Here is a 23,194-nt window from a genome sequence, read left to right as displayed (position 1 = left end):
CTAAAACAAAAGCAATAGCCTGGACACAGTAAAGTACCTCGGAAACACCAGAGGTCGAAGTTCACTTGAAGCACCTTAACACATCACTTTATGGATCAAGAACAGTGTGGCATTATGGTAATTAACTCTCCTAAAAGACTGTGCAGTAACTGAAGTGTGTGCTCTGGGAAATCAAAAATGTCATTAGTGGAAATTCTGAGATAAGACCAGGCCGGTGTGAAGGTCACATGACTCAGTTCTGCTGCAAAATAAGGTTTTCCAGTTCATCTGCAGAGCGCAACAAAAACGCGGCTGACTCTCGGTACCCCGCCACGAGCTGCCTCACTGCGTTTATTTCAGTCGGGCTCAGCTGGGGTCTGGAGCTGGAACTACTGGAGGATCCAGAGCTGGTTGCTAACTGCCTCTTCATACTGAGATCTGTTGGACCTGGAGACAGTAAAGGGAAAGAAAAGAAGCTTCAGATCAGCTGCCAGAGATCTTTCACAGCTTTGTAGATACAAATGAAGAGTAGTAGAACCTGCTGTCAGCTGAGTGCAAGTAGCAGAAATAAGCAATAACTGTTCTGTTACCAGTCCCCTTGACCGGAACCACAGCAATTTATTTATATGATGTATCACAGACCCCATTTACAGAACATGAGGGGCAAGTCCACTGCCAGCAGAAAATTACCCTCCAGGAGCATAGTCCAAGAGTGTGAGCCACTTGCACCCCAAACCCTGTCCTGAGATCCGACAATGGTGATCAGGCAGAAGATTCATGTCCTGTGCCTCCCCACAGCTCCAGCTGCCCTGGTGGACTTCATGGCAATATGCACACTTGCAATTTTTATCACAGAAAATCCAACTTACGTTCTCTAGACAGCTATTTTCACATTTTATGCTTCAATCAGCATGTGGCCAGATTGAATCCCTTGCAGACGTAGATAAATGGTCATCCACATGACTTCCCTGATGCTGTCTGATCACTTACATAAATAGCTGCTCATGAATGAGATTAGGCTGGTGACAATCTGGCTGCCACAGTGAGGAGCACACTATCATCTGTGAGGGCTGCATACAGCTGGCAACATATTGCAAGGATCTTGTAAGGCCAGAACACTGACAAGAGATTCTGCAGCAATCACCATGCTGTTGTATTGGCAGCTCACAGCAATATGCTTAGCACTTTTCTTCAAAAAATATTCTCAAGGCCATGAATACTTCAGATGGAACACAGCATTCCTGAGGGCAGTCTGCAGGTTACTGACTGGCAGAACATCTGCCATCAAGAACTTCAGCTTTGTGTGGAATTTCCCTGGCTGTTTGATCAGTTATTAACCAGCTAAGACCCCATGGTGCTTTAATGAAGTGTTTGTAATTTCCACTTAACACTTTTTTTTCTTCCTGGAGTGTAAATTTGGACAGATAGAATTGAACTGAGGACTTTTTTTAACATATATAGAAGGATATAGATAGCAACTATACCTATTAAACAATATACTTTGTGTAATCTGGGAAATGCTGCTCTCTCATTTTGACAGCATAGCAAATCTATACATCCAGCAGGCAGAAGATCAGACTAGCCTGACCCTAATCTTAATACTCTCCTGGAAATCGGGATCAAGATATCCAAAGCAATGTATCTTGCTTTCCTATGAAAAATGTCACTCTTCAGTTTGACAGGTACAATATATGTCAATGCCAAGATTTTCCAGCAAAGACTGGAATAATTTTAAAATTTAGCATATTCAACTGTAGAACACAGAACACACTAATTCATATTGTGGAGGTTCTCCAAAATAATCCCACAAAATGTATAAGATTCAAAAACACAGACTCGCAACCATAAGCACAGTGGCAAGAGATGTCTGATTTTCAGAAGCTGAAGATCTGTCATAAACCTTTTTTAATTTTCTTTCTCATAAATCTGTGCAGAGGTACAGGTGAGACCACACAAAAATGTGGAGATTGCCATGTCCCTACAAAAACTGAAGTTAATGAAAAATCTCCCCTTGAGTAAATAAAAGCAGAGCTGGGACTATGAAAAGAAGCTGCTCAAACAGAAAGGGTCCTATTAGATCTGATTTCGTACTACACAACTAGCATGAGCAGCACTTAGCCTTGCAACTTGTATTATCTGCTTTTACACTGGTATAAATAAACTGACTTTAACATTACTTGCGGTGTACAAAGGATAAATTAAGCATAATTAGCTCTGTGAATATGTTGGTGTGACCGCACACTGCAGGAAAATGATGACTGTGAAGAAGCTCAGAGGATATTTTAAAATAAAATCTTAACCCAGCACAGGGAAGAATGGTATACCATTCATAATGCCAGTTGGGCTGAATGGTTGTAAGGAGCCATTAAAGACTTCTATATTTATTGAGGCAGTAGTGAAAAAGCTGCCACTGACATATTGAGGGCATTGTGCTCCATATGAACCTTCTTTAACTTTTATGTTCTTTCCTTGACTTTCATTCATGTCACTGCCAAAAACACTCACACACACACACACACACATACAATATCTGTCAGAACAGAGCTTCTGCAGCAGATAATTTCATTTTATGAAATGTAACTGAAGGGCTTTTCCCATTGGTAATCCAGATTTTAAGTGACAAAATAGGACATCAGTTTATGTCACTCATAAGTAAAATATACGTGGAAATGTGCTTGGTCATACCCCTCAGGTTTTCCTTACACAAGCTGATGGTGCACTGATCTGAAAGGAAAACTAGGAGAAGACCAGATATCCAACATGCACAAATCAGCGTGTAAGTCCTCACAAGTCTATAGGGTCGCAGTTATTTACATAGTCTGAAGATCTGGCTGGCTCTGTATTCCTAGATGTCTGGATTAACTTTCATAAAGAAAGTTCTTTAATTCTTCAGAATATTTTTGTTTGCATCCTGAAGGTACTGGAAAAAGCCAGATGGCAATCTGCATATACAAGGAACAATCACAATCCAAAAATCCTCTTGGTTTGGGAGATTTCTGTTGTGTCAGAGCTCTTTTATACAAAGAAAAATAAAACATCTCAAATTTTAATGTAGGCAGTTCCTTCAAACTACTTGGTGGGTTTTGTTTTTTTTAAATTTTATTTACTAGGAAATGGGATTTTACTTCACTCCTCAACTCCTGCCTTGTAATTAACAACTCACAGTGCTGTCCTCCTTCCCCCTCAAAGAAAACCCCCCTGAAGAAAAAACCAAAGGAATACACACACAGAGAAAAGTTTCATAGCTATGATTTTGGGACACTGAGAACACCCATGCCTTTTCAGAAAGGGAAGCTGCCAGAGGACTGAACAGGAAAAAAAAAGCCAATACTTCATGTGGAGATCAGGATTTTAGCTTCTAATTATCTTATGTGACCCCTACCTCTCACCTCTAAAGCTTACCTATGACAGCCCAAGCTTTATATCTGGAAGAACACCTCACTCAGAGATTAGTCCCAGAATGTGTTATATTGGTCTCAGCTTTTAATAGCTATGATAGACACTCCCTGGCAGTACATAGAGGTTCTCAGAGGTTGTCCAGGCTGCTGAATACTAAAATATTGTAACTTATTTGTAGCTTCATCAGTCATACCTGGTCATTTAAAAACTAAGGAATAAGTGCAACCTATAAGTGCATTCTTGTAGTGTAAATTTTTCCTGTGTGATTTTATGCAAGTGAGCTACTGAAACATGGAAGCCTAAACCTTATTCATACCTACCATATCTCTTTAATCAGAAAAAAAAAAGTCACAACTATTATAAAGGCTTAAAATAGCTGGTTAAGGATACTTTATATACATCTATCTCCACAAGCCATCACTACAGGTTACTAAATCTGGAAAAAGCTGAACAGCTGCACCATCATGTCTTTTAATAACTATTTTTACTTTCTTTAGTGCATTTACTATAATTTATTAAGCTGCCAGACCTCACAGGAACAAGAAAAAACTTGTAAAGAGGGAAATCTGTATATTTTTGTCAGGTTCCTTCAAGATGTTACTGCACATTTTAGCATACTTCTTCCTATTCTGGAATACTTCAGGACTATTAAAAATTTTGATTGCAAACATTATCAGGTTCCACAATGTCTGCTGAGCAAGCAAAGATTAAGCATATATCACAGAGATTAAGACAGGAGTCTTATTTCCATTTTTTTCTTTCTCTTAGTGCATATTGCCATAACACGAAATTGTCACCTTGCATGTTTCTGTAACAGCACAACATTTTCACAAGCAGTGGATTCAACAAATTACTGAGACAAACCCTTTTTTTTATACTCTTTCAGAAGACTAAAATACTGTTCATCTGCCTCTTTTTTAGGCCACCTGATTGATATTTTAACATGGGAATATTTTTGATTTACTATCTCTGTCCAGTTACATTGATCTAATTTCCCCTGTGAGGTGCAATTATTCTTGTTGGAACCACATCAGGCTGAACACGAAACCTCCAAAAACCCACTCTTCATGTGCTAGACAAACATTTATCAAATTAGCTGCTAGAAATGTCTGCCACTAAATACACTAAATACATTGTGGAATAAATGGCTTTTTCTGTAAATTACAAGACTTTGATGGAACTAGTTACTGCCTCATGCAGTACTCATTACCAAAGAGATTTATATCAAATTCCAAAATATGGGTGAGATGTAGATGTGTTGATACTGATTGCTTAGACACTATCAACTGTCTCAGCAAAATTCCTTTAAGAATTGTATTTTGTCACTGGGTAGCTACCAATCTTACAATTAACAATTACTGAAAGAATAATAAATGTGTCAGTGACTCTCAAAATGGTTATCACTACTGTAGATAATAATGTAGAATAAAAAAATATTTTTAAAGCTTTATGTACTTAAGCATCTACATCTCACCCATATTTTGGAATTTGCAAAAAGCAGTGACACTTATTTAGAGAAAAGTACATTTGCCCATGCTTTGAAATCTCTTGTGTGTAACTTTTCTATTGCACCTATTGTTCATTAATAGTTAAGCAACCTTTTTCATCAGTGATAATGCATAAAGCAGTGACACTTATTTAGAGAAAAATACATTTGCCCATGCTTTGAAATCTCTTGTGTGTAACTTTTCTATTGCACCTATTCTCCTCTTCAATTTTTTCCCCACGAATGGCTTTAGAGGAAAGGTTTGACTACATTCTTATATACTGCAATAAAACAAAATAGAAAAAAAACTTATCAAAGTATGCTACCTTTTCTTTCCAAATCAGGTGCATTTATTGTAATAAGAATGCTTTATTGTGATATTATGTATCTGTCAATGCTTCTTTCCCTCCTGCCTTCAAACATAGAGCAGATGTGCCTAAAAGTATTGTTTCAAGTGCCAGGAGAAATCAAGAAAACAGGGACTGATGAATTGGAGCTTTTAAGCTCCTTTCTCCCTTCTACACCTCTCCCTCTGGAAGACACATATTCTACTACTTTAGACAGTAGGGGAAAAATGCTGTCTTGCCTGAGGAAAGTGATATGAAAAACATAGGAATGCCTAGAGCCATCATTCATTTTCAGTGATCAGGAAGCACAGTGGTCTGTGATTAAAGGATTATGTGAGATCCTCCCTATCCACCACAAGAGATTAATTATGTGGTGTATACTGTGTTGCTTTAACAGTTGTCACCTCAGCTTTGTGCAGAGGTAGGAAAGTAGGATACTGCCCAGTACATTCCATTTCCATCCCTGCAGTGGGAACTGAGTAGTACTTGCCTGTGCCACATGTCTGACAATTTAAAAAGGATGAGGAAGGAGGAAGAGGAATGTGGGGAAGGTCTTAACAGAAAATTCAGCCAGCATTTTCCAGCAAGAAATTCACCTTTGCCAAAATACAGGTCAAACCATTTAACTTCTCCCAACCCCACCTTTTGGGTTTTCAAATGGGATTAAACACACTGTCCCAGGTTCCTACATCTGTCACTCTTGATTTGTTTCCTCACGCTCCAGGATCTATGTTAGAGACAAACTGTGTTCTCTTTCCCCTCTCTCCACTTTCATGTCATCAGGGTAGCACTGAGCACACAAAAGACTGTGCAAGAGTAGAGGTATAAAGAAGACCTGGAGAGAGGAACCACAGCAAAAACCCCATTTAACTACTACATCCTGGCAAGCCAACCTGTGAATAACCCACTCAGCACTTTAAAAACTAGCTACATATTGGATATTCTCATCTGTTGGGGTTTTTTCCCCCTAGTTTGCTGCCAAGAATATCACCAAGTTTATCTGCCATCAATCATGCAAGTGCCAAGATTTTACAGAGGGTTACAACTTGACCAAATTTTTGGATGTGGAAAGGAGGTTCCTTCCTTCCCTGTTGTCTCACCTACAAGTGGACAAGAGCGCTCAGTACTCCTCTCCCTGCTGCAGATCAGCATGGTTGTGCTGATCCTTGGAGGTCAGCAGCATCTGCTCTGAGATGTTCCCCCAGATATCCCGCTGTCTTCAGCAGGGCTGCATCATCTGCAGGACCAGTATGCAGAAGGACCAGGAAGGCTGACTGGCACATGGGTAGGAGGCCTGGCTAAAGCAGGGAAGAGCTGGGAGGGCATAGCCTCTGGAAGGGAGCAGCAGGGAGAGGTGAGCAGTGTGGGGGAAGTCCCTCAGCCACCAGCTGGGCCATTAGGCCATCATGGTCTGTAGGCCTGCCCATGGGAGAGGAGGCTGAAAGAGAAGCCTGCTGGGGCCAGGAACATAATGGGATTGAGCCAAAGAACTCACCTGAGCTGGAAGGGGACTGGACGTTCGTGGTGCCTGGGATGCAGTGCTGAGTTGTGGCTGTGGTGGAGGTAGGCTGCAGATCTGTGGAGAGAAATGGAGACACAACACTTTGTCTTACTGTGACATGAGGGCATATTCTGCATGACCAGCCCAACACCAAGTCTGAAATACCCTCTTTTTACAGACACAAAAGGAACTGATTGACATTTCTGGCTAGAAAACCAGACAGTGATGCAGAAGAAACAGTCCCAAATCACCTCCAGGCAAACCAGCTATGGCAGCAGAAACACATTCCACAACTCTTAGAGAAAATGGACTTCAGGAAATGAAGCAACTGCAAAGACCATGACTCCAAGGAGCCCAACATTACTTCAGAGAGTGCTGACAGTCATCAGGAGAGGGCAGACAGCAACCCACTCGACTGAAATACATGGGGAGACAAGCCAATCCCACTCCCTCAGGAGATGCTCAGGCTACATGCAGAGACTTCAACAGCTCCTGGCGGTATCAAGAGCTTTTGCTCCCAACATTATCTCCTGTCCTCACCCTCCTGCCCTCAAGCTGGACTCTTTTCTGAGCTCAGTCCAGGAATGATAGAAGGGGGACGGCTGAAGCCTTTTGTGGCTGGCTAAGAGCTGGCAGGCAAATTTGTTTACATTCACTGAGGTATTGCACCTTGGAGATTCTCCATTCAGCTCTGTAACAGGAACTGCATTAGCCTTAAAAAAGAGAGCTGTGGAATCCACCTTTCTCAAAGAGTAGCTCTCCTTTACCATCTAAACAAATCAAATACAACATGATCAAAGGCTTCTCCCCAGCCCATGTACAGGCTGACAGAGACTCTGTCAACCCACAGATTGCTTGGTGAATGCTTCCAGCCAAGATGGAGTGGCCTAAAATGTTTAAAAGGAGGGGGAAAGGACACCTTGGTGCTGTAAGACCAAGCCTTTCCTTCTGTGCTTTTTTGCCAGCCCATAATAAAGGAGGAGTCATTGCACAAGCTGCTACATTCTGTTTGCTCATATTGAGCAGTTCCATGAAGGCTTGCCCCATGCGGTTGTGTGAGGAGCTAATTATGGCTCTGTAATTAGCCATGTGGAAGGATTGACCTCCCCATGAGGAGGGAAGCACTGCAACAGCCGGCAGAGAGAGGTCCCTGAGCCAGAGACACCAAACAGTTGGGTGAACAGATAGCTAAGTCTGTAAGGTCGGAGTAGGGGTGAACTTTATATGGAGGAAATAGCCAAATTAAATGAGACACAGAATACAAAATACATACATCAGCTGGACTACTAGACAGAGAGTTAATTGGACATTAATTATTATATTACTGTGGGAGAAGGTCCAGAAATAGGTAATCAAGCAGTGAGTTTTATATAGCTACTGCAGCTATTGCAACTTGTTGTTTTTTTTTTTTTTTTTCTGTTTTAATCTGTTCAAAAAACCCAGACCTTATTTGTTTATACATGCATTTTAACTGAGGTGTGTATTTGTTTTTACACTAGGAGAACATCTATAAATGTGACAAGAACACTTGATAGGTTACTATATTGAAAAGGAATTGCATTTTTAAATTAGTTCTTAGCTCCTGAAAACAATTCACAAGTAAATATCCTGTTCTCCAGAGAAGGATCTCATTAACCATTTTAACAGCCTTGCACATGTTTGGAACAAGAGTGCTTGAAACAGTGTAATGACTGCAAACAAGGGTCCTGTGAGGTCTGTCAGGAGGGCAATGCTTACCCCAGTCAACTGCAACTCTGAGCACTCCTCTTGTCTACCAATGGACACATCAGAGAGGACTGACAGACCTCCCTGGCCTCCAAGTCCTCCCACTTCTCCGGTGGGGAAACCAGTTACCAGAGCCACAGCAATTTACCCTTGATATCCGAGAGATAATTAGGTTGGCTCCTGGTTGGTTTTGTGTCAATGAGACTAAGGAATGGATGGAGTTGTCTTTCCACAACTTTCCTAATGATCTTCCCCAAATGGCAAGTGGATCACAAATCACCAACCTAACTAGACTGTCAGCATCAACAATTGGTTTCCAAGTCCTGGCACACAAAGACTTTTGGCTCCCGGAGCTTACATACTTTGACTCCTGTAGGATCCCTGTGGAGAAGACAGGCACCTTTGCACAACCTTCCAACAGTACAACCATATGGGAAAAGTGCAATGGCTTACTGGCTTTTCAAACTAAAAGGACATACAGACAAAATTGTCCAGTGCAAGTAGGGAAAGACCAGGAAGAAGACATGTTTGAGCGTATGTCTGTATACAAACCTGTCTTGAGCTTTAATTGTGAAAAAAACACTGGAGTCCTCTATGTTAAAGGCACAAAGAAGATGTGGCTTGTAATCAGAAGGCAAGACAAATTGATGGCTAAAAATGCTGGTGGTTGGATGGTGGGTGCTGCTGCCTATTATCTGTTCCCAACAAACCTCTCCTGTGATGCTACAGATGGCATTTAATTTGTACATAATTTTTTAAAATTGCAAGCTGAAGCGACATAGAATACTTTTGCCTAAATCCCACAAGTCATTGCAAAATGCAAGTTATGAAAATGTATCTTATTACAAGAAGTTTGAAGGGAAAAACAAGTACACAAAACAGTTGTGATTCCTCACAGTTTATGGTTATATAAACCAGGACAATATTGATGGCTTTTGCTGACAAATAACACATGGGGAGCTTAATCCTCCTCTTAGCTGGGTAAAAGAGCAAATGCCAACTGTTTTCAGTGGGGGCTGGGTCATATCCTCTCTGGGCATAATGTAAATACAATTTAAAAGTTCTTGTGCATTTTCACAAACAAACCCAGATTTCCATGGCTTGTCTTACTGTTATGAAAATATTTGATCAGAGACCATATTCAGTGCCTCAGATGTGCTCTTCATGTGTATGGAAACAATTGTAATCATCATTCACACTGAGTCAAAGGCTTTTGACAACTAAAGTATTACCTATTTAAAGACTTTCAAAAACTTGGCACAAATCATTCACAGACCTTTGAGAATTTAGCGGGCAGGGGGTGAGGAAGAAGATGTGACTGAAGGTCCTCAGCACACCACATTCTATTAGCTCCTTGCAGGCTGCAGTCCTGGTAGCATTTTGAAAATTGTTGAGCATGCCGAATGCAGAGGCTGTAGCTGAGCCATTCTCATCTAGGCTAAGTCAGCTGCTCTACCTGAACTGGCACTCTCGCCTGCCAGAGAGGGATCAGCCAGGGCAAAACCCCAGGGATTTCTACATTCTCTGAGACTTTTCTTTAAATACAGTCCTGGGAAGTCAATAAAACCTCAGGCTTCCAGATGAATCACATTTCTCTGACAGAGAGACAATACCCTTTTTATCAGAAGGGTATTGCTCTGCATTTGTACAAAATCAATATGAGGGATAATTTCAAACAAATACTACAATTTGCTTACATTTTTATGTTACAAAAGCATGCCAATATAAGAAGAAAGGAATGTTGTCTAAATAAATGACACCACTTGTTTTTTTTTTCAGAGGGACATACAACCTCATGGTGACATGGTTACCTTATCATTTTTAGTGTAGGGTATAAATGAATATGCTGATTTCTCATTTAACACTTGGTATGCCAGATTCTTATATTCAGTAAATTAAAGTAGCTGGTGAGACCGCGTGACTAACCTATGTCAATTTATTTATGTGACACAAAATGGAGTTGCATGTTTTGAAACTTGAGCCAAAAATATAATAATGGCCTCCGTTTGTGATCAGTGCAGGAGAGGACAGTAAGGATAAGGTCCTATAAAGTTATGCAGAGAGACTGAAGATCTAACCTGGCATTATTTTTACTCAGCTTTGTTAGAGGCTTGTGGTTCAGTCTTGCCCTGTTGTGTATTAGTCCCTTGAAGCTGGAAAGAGACTAGCATGCAGGGAGCAAATATTTTGCTCAGCAGTAGCTGTTTGCAGGATTGTGCTCCTGCTCATCGTGTGATAATAGGCTGTGGCTACTGAACCCCATGGACTAGCTTTCTGTACGGCAGGGGGAAGTACACATCAGCACATATACATACAGCCACAATCTGTGAGGAAACTCACCACTACTAGAAGCATCATTGAGATTTAGCAGCCCACCTCCGAGCCCTCTGTAACTATGGTAACTGTAGGTCCCGTTGCCGTTGATGTACAGCACCTCCTGCGTGCTGGAAACAGCTGATGTTGAGTAAGTGACCTGGGATGGCTCCTGTTTGCACTGCTTGTCAGCTGGAGCAGCCTCATCCTGCAAAAAACAAGAAAAGGTTTGGAATTATGGTTACATTTCACCTTGCATGTGAAGGTCTTTTCCATTGTTAAGATTCTACATCTATTGCTTTTACAAAAGTATAATGCATGTTAAACAAGCATGGATATGTTTCTGATTTACCAAATATCAGCATAAATGAAACAATGGAAATAAGTAAGAATAGAGGTTTCCTAAAAATCTGAAAATATTCATTTATTTGTGCTCCACAAACCAGCCATGCTGTTTCTCAAAGGAGCACATGTACCCTCTCACCCTGAAGAGCTCACAGTCTTCTTCAAAACTCAATGCTGTCCAGAATAATGGGAAAGGATAAGAAACAGCCATTTCCTGAGTACTGGAGTGACTCTTACAAGTCAGAGAATCATATATTTCTTGATACGCTAAACCAATACAGAATGCACCATCTACTTAATTTTGATGTATCAGTGTCAGAAATTACAGAAGGAATAGAGGAATGGAATAAAACAGCATTCCTGTGTTTGGAGAAGTTTGAGTCAGTGTCCTTCTGCACAAAGGCCATTAAAGTAGGGTTGCCTCCACAAAAGTGATTTGAACACTGTTGTTATCTGTGTAACAGCAGTGTCTGTTTGTACACTGTGAGTTTTCCTCAATGCTTTCTGTTTGCCTCTTTGATGATTGGGTAGTATTTAACAGAACTTAGCACAACAGCACTTCAATTTTCCCTGAAAGGAGATATTTCAGGTGAAAGTGTATTATTCCCCATCGGTACTTACTGTATCTACTGCTTAGAGTACCTCACCTCCATTCATGATCACAGAATGCCACAGTAGCAACTTTATTAATGACACAGGTGAAATAAAGAAAAGCATTGAGAGAAGATTTAATGCATTTTAGTAGTTGGAAACAAGGAAAACTATCACTGTGTGACTGCTCATCCTGCCACAGGGACCTCAGTGACACAAAATATGATTTAGTCTGTATATATTTGAACATTTTCTTTGTTTCTTGACCTTTTTTATGGGTTTGATTTTATACTCTGTGATGAAAACATATTTCAGTGTTTTCAAATAAAATGGATCTATGGAAGTTTTGTTTTTAAAGGAAATTTTCAGAGTAGTTAACTGAAAAAAAAATCTGCTAAAATTACCTCCCCTTTGTGTAAGAATTTTTGCTATTTTATGCATATCTCCACTTCACAAGTCTTTTATGGTTCATAAATATATCAGACTTATTAAGAATTCTATAAAATATGTGAAACCTTTTTTACAGTTTTTACTTAGATCAAATAGTTCAAGTAGTGTTTAGTCTCTGTGTTGAAGTAAAAAGGGCTGTGAATCCTGTATGCATTAAGAGCAGTTGTTGGTTTCACTTCTCTAAAAGACACTATCGACTTTTCTTAGATGGAGACATCCCTGTGTTGCAGGTATTTACTGGTGAAAGAGACTTTCACCTGAAGCACAACTGAAATAACCCAGAGAAGGGATATATACTATTAACAGTAATTCTAATATTTAATATGGAATACTGAATACTGTTTATGAATTAATTTCATAAACAATAAGAATGGGGCCTCTTGGGCAGTATTATGAGCTAAGGCAAAACTTTACATTTTTAAGAGATTTGGCCAAAGTGGTCTCCTAAGCATTTTCTTAAGTAAGAATCTTTAAAAAGTGGCCAGAATTGCAATGTATTTTTGCCAAGAATTCAACATTAATATCACTTGTCTTTTATCTCCAAAGGTCATTGATATCTCTTATGAGAGAAAATGTATTATTTTCTCAGAGAATATTCATAAGCTACACAGTAAAGTTCTATCTTGGCAACATAGCTTAACTCATCGTCCAAAATTTTAACACTCTCAAGACTCAGATGTTGTGCCTCCTTATGTTAAAACTAAATGATACTTCCTGCCACAGACTCAGTCACAGTGTCATTTTTTTTCACAGAGCTCAACAGCAGAACTTCTGCTAAACTATCAAGGACTAAACTGTGCTCAAGGGGCACAGTGCAAACAGGACTAACTCCTATAGCTGAGCAGAGCATCTCAGGATTGGTCTCCTTATCCTCACCGTCTGGAACCCACAGATTTGATGTCCCTGAACTTACATGTCCTCCAGAGCCCCTCTAGTCAGGGCACTGAAGCCCTAACTGGATCTCTTGCAGAGCAGATGCACTGAGCTCCTGGCAAAGCCCAGAAAGCAGAGCCTGGCTGGAGGATCAGCAGGGGAGCACACAGCCAAGAAGTGGGAGACCAGAGTTCTGGCTACTTGTCGCCAATCATGGTGAAGAGGCGGAAGGATTGGGATGCAGGGTCTCTGCTGGCTGTGGTGAGGAGGGGACTCAGAGCTGCCATCTCCTAGCAACCAGGCTCCAAGCAAAACTGCGCTGGGAGTGGTGGGAGTCGTCGCTGAAGCTGTGCCACTGTGCGGGAAGGAATGCACAATTCACAAGGCTGCAGAGACTGCACACGAAAAGGGAGCGTGACTCAGGTCCCTCTCAGAAACACTGCCCTGGCAGGCTCCCTTCCAGCTACTCCCTAACACAAAATCCACAGGCGGCTTTGAGGTCAGAAATCCAAGGCTGGAGCTGTGCTACTGAAGGGGGATCTTTGTACAGAACTAATCACAGCCCTACAAAACACTGTGATGTGCCAAGGGATGGGGCTTCAGGTGTAGTCTGGGCACTCCAGTGCGGAGGAATTCTCAGGCAGGCTAAAGGAGTTGAGGATTATGCTGTGACCTGTGCTCCTGGTTCTGCATATGAACTCTAATCTCTTGGTTACTATACAAAAGGAGACTTCCTCTAAATATAATAAACACATCTCTTTCAAGAGCACACTGATCACCTGTCCCTAAATGATAAATAAGTTGTCGTACATTTCAGACATTAAATCTGATCCTTAATTAAGTGTTTACCTCAGTCTTCATGACTTCAACTACATGCAAAAATAGTAATTACTGTAAAAATAGGGCAGGATTTTTGTCAAGTTTTTTCTGAGCAGGCTCAGGCATCAGCCCAGCTGGAAGGATTATGAACCACAAGCCTGGTCCCAGGGGGTTAGGTGTTGCCTCTCATACATTCCCCAGGGATTTTTTTTGGAAATGTTTTGTAGTTCAAAAGGCAAAGTTGTGCCATTTTTACTTCCAGCCATACCAAGGGTAAAGAGCACGGTCTCTCTTTTTCTTAGGGCTGGAGAATATGAATATCATATTTATTTTGTATACCTGAAATTCGTTCTTAATAAATTCATTCTCTTCATTATTTTCCCCTGAAATGCCTTTGATTTTAAAGTAATGTAGAAATTAAATATATTGTTGTTCCACTGAAAACAGAGATCTTTGAAATATTCTGTGTTAGTTATTCAGCACCTCCTGTTTCTCCCTATATAATGTTTACACTGAAAAGGCTTATTTATTTAAAATTTTATTTAAAAAAATACTTTGATTTCAAGACAATCATTAGCAATTAACTAACAACTTAGAAACATGTTTGACCTAACTACCTGGAATATATACTGTTGTCATCATAACAATATACTAAACTTTTGAAGTATTAACTAACCATTTTAAACTATTTATAATTTACCTTTAATAAGAAGTATGACCAAGGTGCAGATAAAACATCTGTTCATCTAGAATTTGACTCATACTATCTCTATTTAGTATATGCCAAAGGAAATAAATCATCCCTCCAACAATATTTCTCTTCTGAATTTATTTTGGAGGAGAAGCCATTTAAGTCTTGAGCACATTACCTGCAAAATGATTGAAATCAGCACATGGAAAAATACTTCGTAGGTGCAAAAGCATGCTAAATAAAAAATTATCTGTTGGCTTGAAAAGAGGAAGTATGAGGTCCTTACTGTGATCCTCAACTTGATATATACCAGAGATATTTATGTCTCAATTTTATGTCAAGGTCTGTACTGGGAGAACACTTTTTTTTTCCCCACAAAAGAAGAGATAGAAAAAACATATTTGATTTTATTTTTAATCAGGGAAGCAATTTAGTAACCCTCTAAGGACAGTACATCCTAACAAAATTTTCCATGAGCTGTTGCATAACCTGCATATTGAAGAAACCCTTCTGTGCTCTGACTGATGCTCTGAGCAGCAAATGAATAGTTTACAGAAGAATCACTATCCACAGCAACATGATGCTGGTGCAGATTGTCAGGACTGTGGCACAAAGAGCAAGGCTCACTGGCACTTCCCAGCCTCTTGTTCCCCTGCCAGCAGAGGCACAGCACACACAACTCTTCTAAAACAGTCTTCGTAGAAGCATCTTTAGCAGTGTCACTGATCCCTTCTGTTCCCCATCTTCTTTACCACCTCCAAAATAACACAAAAAACCCAATAGTTTGTGAAAATAGAGAGCCCTGGCAAATCTGTGCTATATTGAGTTGTGATCCCTTATATACACAAGTGACAGAAATTCAGTGTACTCCAATTAAGAGAGAGCAGTACTATTGCTTTGGCTTCCCTGCTAGCAACAATCATTGCTAACATATAAATGTAAATCCTGACAGGGAGTGTGTGTGCAGATCAACTCACGTGGCCAGTGCCAGCTCACCAAAGAGCTAACAAAACTTCTGCAAAAAGAGTATAAATAATAATGTTCCAAAAATGCAAAGCTGGTGGCATGCATAGAGCTACTGCTTTCAATAATGCAGTACCTCCCAGGCTGACAAACCAACGACTCTGAGAATAACAGCTTTTAACTGACCCTATGTCAGTGTGATTTTTTTCCCATGAATTAGAAAGGAGACAGAAAGGCAAACACATTTTCACTTCATATTACTGGATACTGCCTTTTTTAATAAGTTAAACTGAAAAATGTGAATTGCTTGTTGTTCTTGTCAATAAACACTTCTTTTAGACTACCACTTTGAGGTTAAGAAAACTCAAATGCAGATAAGTCTTCAAACAAATAGGGAAGCCTATTTGCATATGGTCTTCCACTTTTTCAGCATAGTAAAAAAAATCATTCACTTGTAAAAACAAAGCAGGCTTTAAATTATTTTTTTTAGGTCTCAGTAGCTTGTAATATGGCTTTAGAAGAAAGTAGATAATATTTCATATATTTTTCTCATTTGAATCCCACTAATTTAATTCTACAATCAAGAGTAAAATAAATAGAAACATATGATAAAACCACACAACACTTTTCAAAGCACACCAAATTAATCCTTACAGTACTCATGATAGATAGGACTTTTATCAGTGCTTTTCAGATGGTGAGATTCTGCAACAAAGGCAACCTCAAGCTAGAGTTACCTAATATGTAAAGTTCTTGAGTTCTGCAACCGTAACAACATAATGAGCTTCTCTTTGTGTAAATTAATTTTTAAAAACTCTGAAGTTTTTAACTGGGAACAACTCAGAAGCTATATCACGAGACACCCTGCTATATCCACAGAGGATTGTGAGGCTGGGAGTTTTCTGCCCATCTCAGTTTTTGCACAGAGAACCAGCTGCCAGGGTAAGCAGCCATCACCATCTGCATGGAGCAAGGTATTTAAAGGAGGATAAGCCACATGAAAGCTGGCTCCCACTGAAAGACCCAGAATCTGGCCCCTTCTTAAACACCAATCTGCTCTTGCCAGGACCAGATTGTGTACATCTTGTGCACTGTCTTTGCAAAATCCTTGAGACTTCACCCCATCCTTGTCTTCTCCAGTCTTGTCTCCTACCCTTCCTCTCAGTTTCAATCTTATTGACTAGCAAATCCTAATCTCTCCTTTCCAAACAAGTCTCTTGATGCCAGATACCTGAGCAGCTTCAACAGCTCCAGGCCTTTTGTTTCCTTGTTTGTATTTAATCACTGTTACACCACTGATGGTTTCATTTGAGATTTTCTCTCTATGCTCAGACTCCTATCAGTATCCTGATCCCAAAAATCTTGTCCCACAGGGAGCAAAGCCATAATTAGCCAGAGCAGCTCCTGGTTTCAACTTATATTATCTCTCATTAGTAGTATCTGATCCTCTTTCACCACTAGTTCTTTAATCCACCTGGCCAGTTTTCCATCACATTGCCAGCCTCAGCTTGCTCAACTTCTCATAATGCCCCTTTCCCTTTGTCCCTTGCTTTCACTGCTCCTGTCAACCCTCACCAGGCTCCAGCCCCAACAATTTTTCCCTCCTTTCTGCACTGAGATCAGAATTTAGCAAATTAAATTGATTATGTAAACATGTGTATCCAGTGTTACATCCTTGGTAGGAATGACATGATGTTGTCAAGAGCAAACACAGAGACTATTTTTTTTTTTTTTTAAGGAATGGCAAATATACTTAAGGATCAAATTCCCTTACAGGATAAATTTTTTCTCGTTCTTGAAAATGGCTGTAATTATCTCTGAAAGAGTTCAACAGATGGAAGATATAGAGAAGAGTAAATGTAATCCTTGTGGGCTGAAGGTCATGAAGTTATCATCGAACTGCACACCTAGTATTGTAAAGGGAAATGTCAGGTAATCTTAATAAGTGATGATTCTACCAACTGCTTGGATGACACACATTGTTCTGACAGAATACTGGATCTTTTATTAGCTTTAATTACATAAAAGTAACTCTCTAGTGTTTAAACAAGCTTTTAATTTGATAGCCAATATCCTGGAAGCCTGGACAGCTAAACATTACTTCGGCATATCACAGTAGGCTAAATTTTTCCTTAATTCTGCAGTAAGGCTGTTGACTCAGTGTGCTTAGCAGTAGTGGAAAAGGTATTTATGCAAATGATGGATGTGAGTTTTCACTTCAGTTTTGGTTGCCATTGCACATTCTTTCTCCCCTCTCCAGTTGCTAAGGTTTGTGTTGGGATTACTACTAAATAAACTACACTAAATAAAGCCTGTTCAAGACTAGTGAGGCTTGAACAAAAAGAAAATATACCTACATAATTCATAGTTTCATAGACCTACATAATTAAAGTTTGAAATCCAAGTGAAGCTACACAATAGTCCTTTGCATTGGCTGACCTTCACATCTAAAGTACTGAATATTTATAGTCCTTTAAAAGGACATATTTTAATATTGTAGGATATGCTCTTACAGCTGTAAGCTCAGCATGAAGGCAATGTAAGGCAAGACCAGGAGAACTTCTGTGCCCAAAAGCTTATCTAAGAAAAGATATTACCTTCCCCAGAAAGCCTTATTTCTCTTACAGTGGAATGAACAAAACCCAAATTTTCAGTGAAGTCAGCAAAGTTTCAGTATTCACAGTAAGAAAAGCAAAGCATTTGCTACAGCCTCTGGATTTGCACATAGAAATGTTAACCTTTGTGACCTGTTTGCCATGTGGCATCATGTCTTCTTACCTCCAAACTATTTTGAATAAAGTTCTACAAAATTTCCAGTCCTTATGTTGAGGGATTATTAATTAAAAAATTAACATCTACTTGAAATTTCAACTTGCCTGAGTTCATAGCTGAGACCTGAAAAATGAGTGCTAGAATCTTATAGTCTCTTTAGGAAAACACTTAAAATATAACACAGCAATATTTTATTTAAGGGGAAGAGTTCTTGTCTGATAACCTTTCAAGACTTATATATATATCAATATTTGTCACATAATATCTCTCCATGTGTATTTCTCCACCTCCCAGGCTATTCACAGTATTCCTTAAAATGATGCATCTATTGACAGTCCCATAACCTGGTGTCCAAAACCATCAGTACAGATAGATATAACAAAATAATTGCATCTTTAGACAGATTTCTTCCCCTTCAAGTTTATTTGTCCTCCAAAACAGCATTGTAGGAAAAGGCACTAGATTTATGGATGAGGTCTACTTACAGCCAGCAGAAAGACCCCTGAGACTTTATCCAGAAGTACTTAATGCAAATTTGGGCAAGCTGGCTAAAATAAAACATGAAGTAAAGTTAAAATAATATCACAGAACTCATGCCAGATATTCCTTAGACTGGGAAATGTTTTGATAACTCAGGAGTGGACTTAGCAGTAAAATCAAGTGGGACATAATTGGTGTTCTTGGGTTTGCACACTATTTCTCCTCTTGTAAGGAGCAGCTGGGGGATTGCTAACTTGTTTTCCATTCTCTGTTGTCAGATCTAGACTATGTTTTTCTCTGCCACTCTCTCTGCATTATTTTCTTCACTTTTAGTTACTTAAATCAAGTATGCATAAAAAATGAGAAAGCCCACTCTTGTGTGACATACTACTCAATTTGTAGCTCAGTTGGAGGTGGGTATTCCAGCCAAGCTGAACACTCATGCTTTAGCTGTGAGTCTATCATCTCATCATTACATGGAGAGCACATCAGTCTCACAGTAGAATTTTCTGGCCTGAAAACCTGAGATTACATGAAAAAGTGCTCCTAGCCTGCAGAGGCAACCATAATGAACACGTCACTGCCAGAAATCCAGGTACTAATGATGATTTTGCTTTGAAGTCCAGTATAATTTTTTTTTCATACTTCTGATAAAAAAATGTAACTAGAATTTTTTAGATGGTGGTGAAATATTCATACAGTCTAATTGAGTTAAATTGAGTGTAATAGAGAGTCCAGTTAGGCATCTAAACTGCCTGAAATACCAACAGTGATGTGGAAACTTGAAGAGTGCCTATCAAAATGTTAAGTTAGCTGCCAGCTCTTCAAGGATCTCTGAACGGTCCTTCTGACACAGGGTACAGAGCCAAGAAAAGAAAGCCATGCTTCAGTTTCAGATTAGAATAGCAGAGGTTCCTTTTGCGTTCAGATTATTAACACTGAAATGAACTGTCACCATCAGCGTTGTCACCAGGCATCAAAAATGACATCAGCCAGTGCTCAACAAGAAATGAAAGCATGAGACTGACATGGAAAAAGAAGATCAAAATAAAAAGGTGCTATTGTGTAGAAGAGAGATAAATGAACCCCAGACTTCTGCATTTCTGATAGAATGACACATCATCTATAAACTGGAATGGGTATGTTAACCTTAAATAAAAGGTTGGTGTTTTCACATTGCAGCATTTGAATCTTGTTTTTTCACCACTGCCACATCACCTGCAGTACAGAAAACATCCTTTGGGAAGAGATGTTGTATGGCTGTTGCAAGGAGCTGTTGGAAAACCACTTTTGCTGGAGCAGCACTTAAGCAGACACTCGCTGTTCACAGTCTGTCAGCTTTTCAGTTCATTATCCACTGTGGTAGCAGAAGTGCAACATGAGCTTTCAGAGGTCACCAGTGCTGCTGGTTGAGCATGGACACATGGATGAACTACTTCTATAGTTAACTGGGATGCCCAGTCCCTGGGGAAAGAGAAACTGTGTTCTACTAAAGGACTGTGTTTCTCTGCCCAAATGTAAAGGGACAACATTTATCTTTTCCTGTGGCTCTTAAGATAAACTTACTGTTCTTTAGTGAGGTTCTAGATAGAGATGATTTTTAATGTGCTCTCCTTGGTGTGGCTTTTTTCCCATTAGGAATAAACAAATATTAAAAAGCTGAATAACTCAATGGAGCAATCCCATTTTAGGTGAGCTAATGGTAGAAAGTCCTTGCAAGTTAATTTTCTTTATAGCTCCTGCTGTTCTTGTCTTAGGTTGCACCACTGTTCATAAATTATTTAATAAGTTATACTGGTCATGCTCTTTATTTTTCTAGAGAATTTTAACAGATGAAATAATTCAGATAGCTAGGTATTCCACCACTACTAATTGAAAGTTGTCTCAATATGCAAGACAGATGCACAGTGCAAGACTGCACAGTGCACCACAGCGTGTGCACAGCAGTGACTTCCTCAGTGCAAATTTAAATCACATGTCCAACAATGGCTGGCACCAGGTTACAAGCAGCTTCAGACACATAAAAGGCAGGACTGGGCCTGATTCAATATGAGAATTGTGCCAATACCTTTGAGTTTTGGCAAAACTCCTGTGGGTGATAGTGTATTACACAAAATACACATGACATTTCCTATGGAGAAAGCAGTTCAAATCCAGACAAATGTGTCATGTGAAGAGCAGAAGAGTCTTCAGCCACCATTTTCTGCCTTGCAGAGGAGCACAACAGGAGAAAGGGCAGGTGGTGCTCTTTTCTGCCCCGTTGTACCAGCAGAGGGAAGAGAATTGTTAGGGCCCAGGTCTCATACAGAATTGCTTCCTCTCAGGATAGGCAGAAAACAAAGGCAGAGTTTTACTCTGCCCTAAAGACTAACTAGCACAGCATATCCTTGCCTCGGACCCTATGATAAGTTATTGAGGCTTTGTTTTTTAGTACTTAACCTTGAGAATCCCAACCTCCTCTATTTACACCTCCCCATCCACTCCCAGCCCCCATTTTCAATTAAAGGAAATGAGGTTTCCCTTGGAAGACTACACCAACTCCTTCAGCCTCTGACAGGAGAATATGAAAGGATCTTTTCTTTCCCTCTGTCACTTCCACAGAGCTCTCAGCTTAAGATCACTCAGGACGCAGGACCATGGGGACAGGTTTGCTATTTAAGAGACTTCATTTGGTATGTGCCTGATCCCAAAAGTGAAGCACTGCATAATGAACTCCAGGGCCTAGGATGCCCCTGCCAGAATTAGAGTAGCTAAAAATCTGAAGAAAATAAAGGTAAAAATTCAGGGGAAATGAAGTAGAGGTTATGTCATGTTTATTCTCATCTTGCTACATAAACCTTCTCAAAGCCAATTTCTTTGCAGAGGCCAGCACCTTGCAGAAGATCATAGCTACTGATCATTTTTGTTGCTTCCTTGTTGACAGCGGTACTAATGGAGGAGTCTGAATATCTGACTTTTCTTCCAAAAGAGAAACAACATAAACTGCAAGAAAACAATGTCCTCTTTTGCCATCCCAAGAGTGGTTTTGCCTGCAGGTAATGGTGCTGAATGAATCAATGTATTACTGAAACTAATGTGTGATGACAAAGGCATAGCAATACTTACTGCAGAACCAGAAATATGCAAAGCAAGAGAAATTCCTCCTTTGCAGTGTAATCCTCTCATTCAGAACAAGCCTTGCTATGCCTCAGGCAGCTCCACTTTATGATAACAATCAAGCATTTTACTCAGTACTTTTCATGCCTATGTGTATGGTCCTAAAGAAATTATCTCAGTAAGGTACTCCTGCGGGAGTTTCTTTCCCCCTTGCCAAAATGCTATTTTCCAGTGACTGTGATGGGCAACATTTTCAGCTGGGATAGATCAGCATTACTCCATTCAGTGCAGAAGGACTGTGGCACCAGAGCACCAACAGAGAAAATCTTTAAACTTATGAATCAAATGTTTAGGAAGCGCACAAGGAAAAGTGTGTGGGAGTATTGGAGCAATGCTAGTGCCAGCTTTGCAGATTTATTACTACAATATCATCATGGTCACCATAATTAAACCTCCCACTATAGGTCTCTTCGTCTACTGCACTACAACTGGTATCACTCCCACCACTGCCAGCCTATTTTGTTGACACAAAACAGTTTTCCATGCTCCTGCCAGTTCTGGGATATTGAGATGCAACCACTGAAAAAGGCTCTATGGAAAACTATGGGGTACGATTTTGATTTTGAGTGATTCTTCCTATTTCTCTTCTGCTCCAGACTTCCTTTTAATATTACACATCATGGGGCATGTGTCAGGGGGAATGGGCCAAAGCACTTTATGTTAGATTCCAAATTAAATTCTTCTTCATTTAGGAACAGATGACAGCCTAGACACGAAGCATTTGAGGTCAATGCTGAATTAACTTCCTCATTTTCAACTAATTAAAAATGTCTGTGTGTTTCACTTTGAAAAGGAAGAAAAACAAGCCTGCTGGAGATTCCATAATTTTGTTTCCACAGGTAAATTATAGTCAAAGTTACAGATCTTCTAAAAAAACCCAAAAAACCCAAACCAATAAGCCCCAGTTTTCTTGTCTGTTAGAGAGCGAGCAATTGATTTTTTGTATTCACTGAATCATTGGTTCTTCTTTTCAATGGTAGGTTCAGATATTTTAAAGATATTTTACCCTGTGTTTGATACATTTGAATGCTAATTATTTTATTTCAAATCTGCATTAAAACCTGAACAGCATGTTTGTGGAAAACAAATTTTTTTCTATTAATTCAATGCAGGGTGTCTGTTAATGAACACTGTCTCAGGTAAAACTTAACTTTTACAGTTAAAAAACAAAATTTGAACTGTATGGTATTAAAAAAAAAACAAACAAACCTGACCTCCACACACTGTCTTCAAGTATTTAGTAGAAAGAGAATATTTTGCTACTGAAGGACTTGCTCTAATTTTTTATAGAACTTTATAATCCT

General features: G+C 39.6%; 1 protein-coding gene across 4 annotated transcripts in view; it reads right to left on the bottom strand.

Moving 5' to 3' along the window:
• Positions 1-232: 232 nt before the first annotated feature.
• NOL4 (nucleolar protein 4) overlaps positions 233-23,194 on the bottom strand; it is a 187,293-nt gene continuing 164,331 nt past the window's right edge. For 3 of the 4 annotated variants that reach the window (XM_041473722.1, XM_041473723.1, XM_041473724.1), the window contains 2 exons: positions 10,778-10,958; positions 233-426 (listed from right to left, as the gene is read on the bottom strand). In XM_041473722.1, coding sequence (XP_041329656.1) covers positions 233-426; positions 10,778-10,958 — 375 coding nt within the window. Of the gene's footprint in view, positions 427-6,706; positions 6,788-10,777; positions 10,959-23,194 lie in introns of all 4 variants that reach the window. The other variant, XM_041473721.1, reaches the window with a different exon arrangement.

This window comes from Pyrgilauda ruficollis, unplaced genomic scaffold (genome assembly GCF_017590135.1).
Source record: "Pyrgilauda ruficollis isolate IOZ18807 unplaced genomic scaffold, ASM1759013v1 scaffold30, whole genome shotgun sequence".
NCBI classification, from domain to species: Eukaryota; Metazoa; Chordata; class Aves; order Passeriformes; family Passeridae; genus Pyrgilauda; species Pyrgilauda ruficollis.
This window is presented reverse-complemented; position numbering and strand designations above follow the sequence as displayed.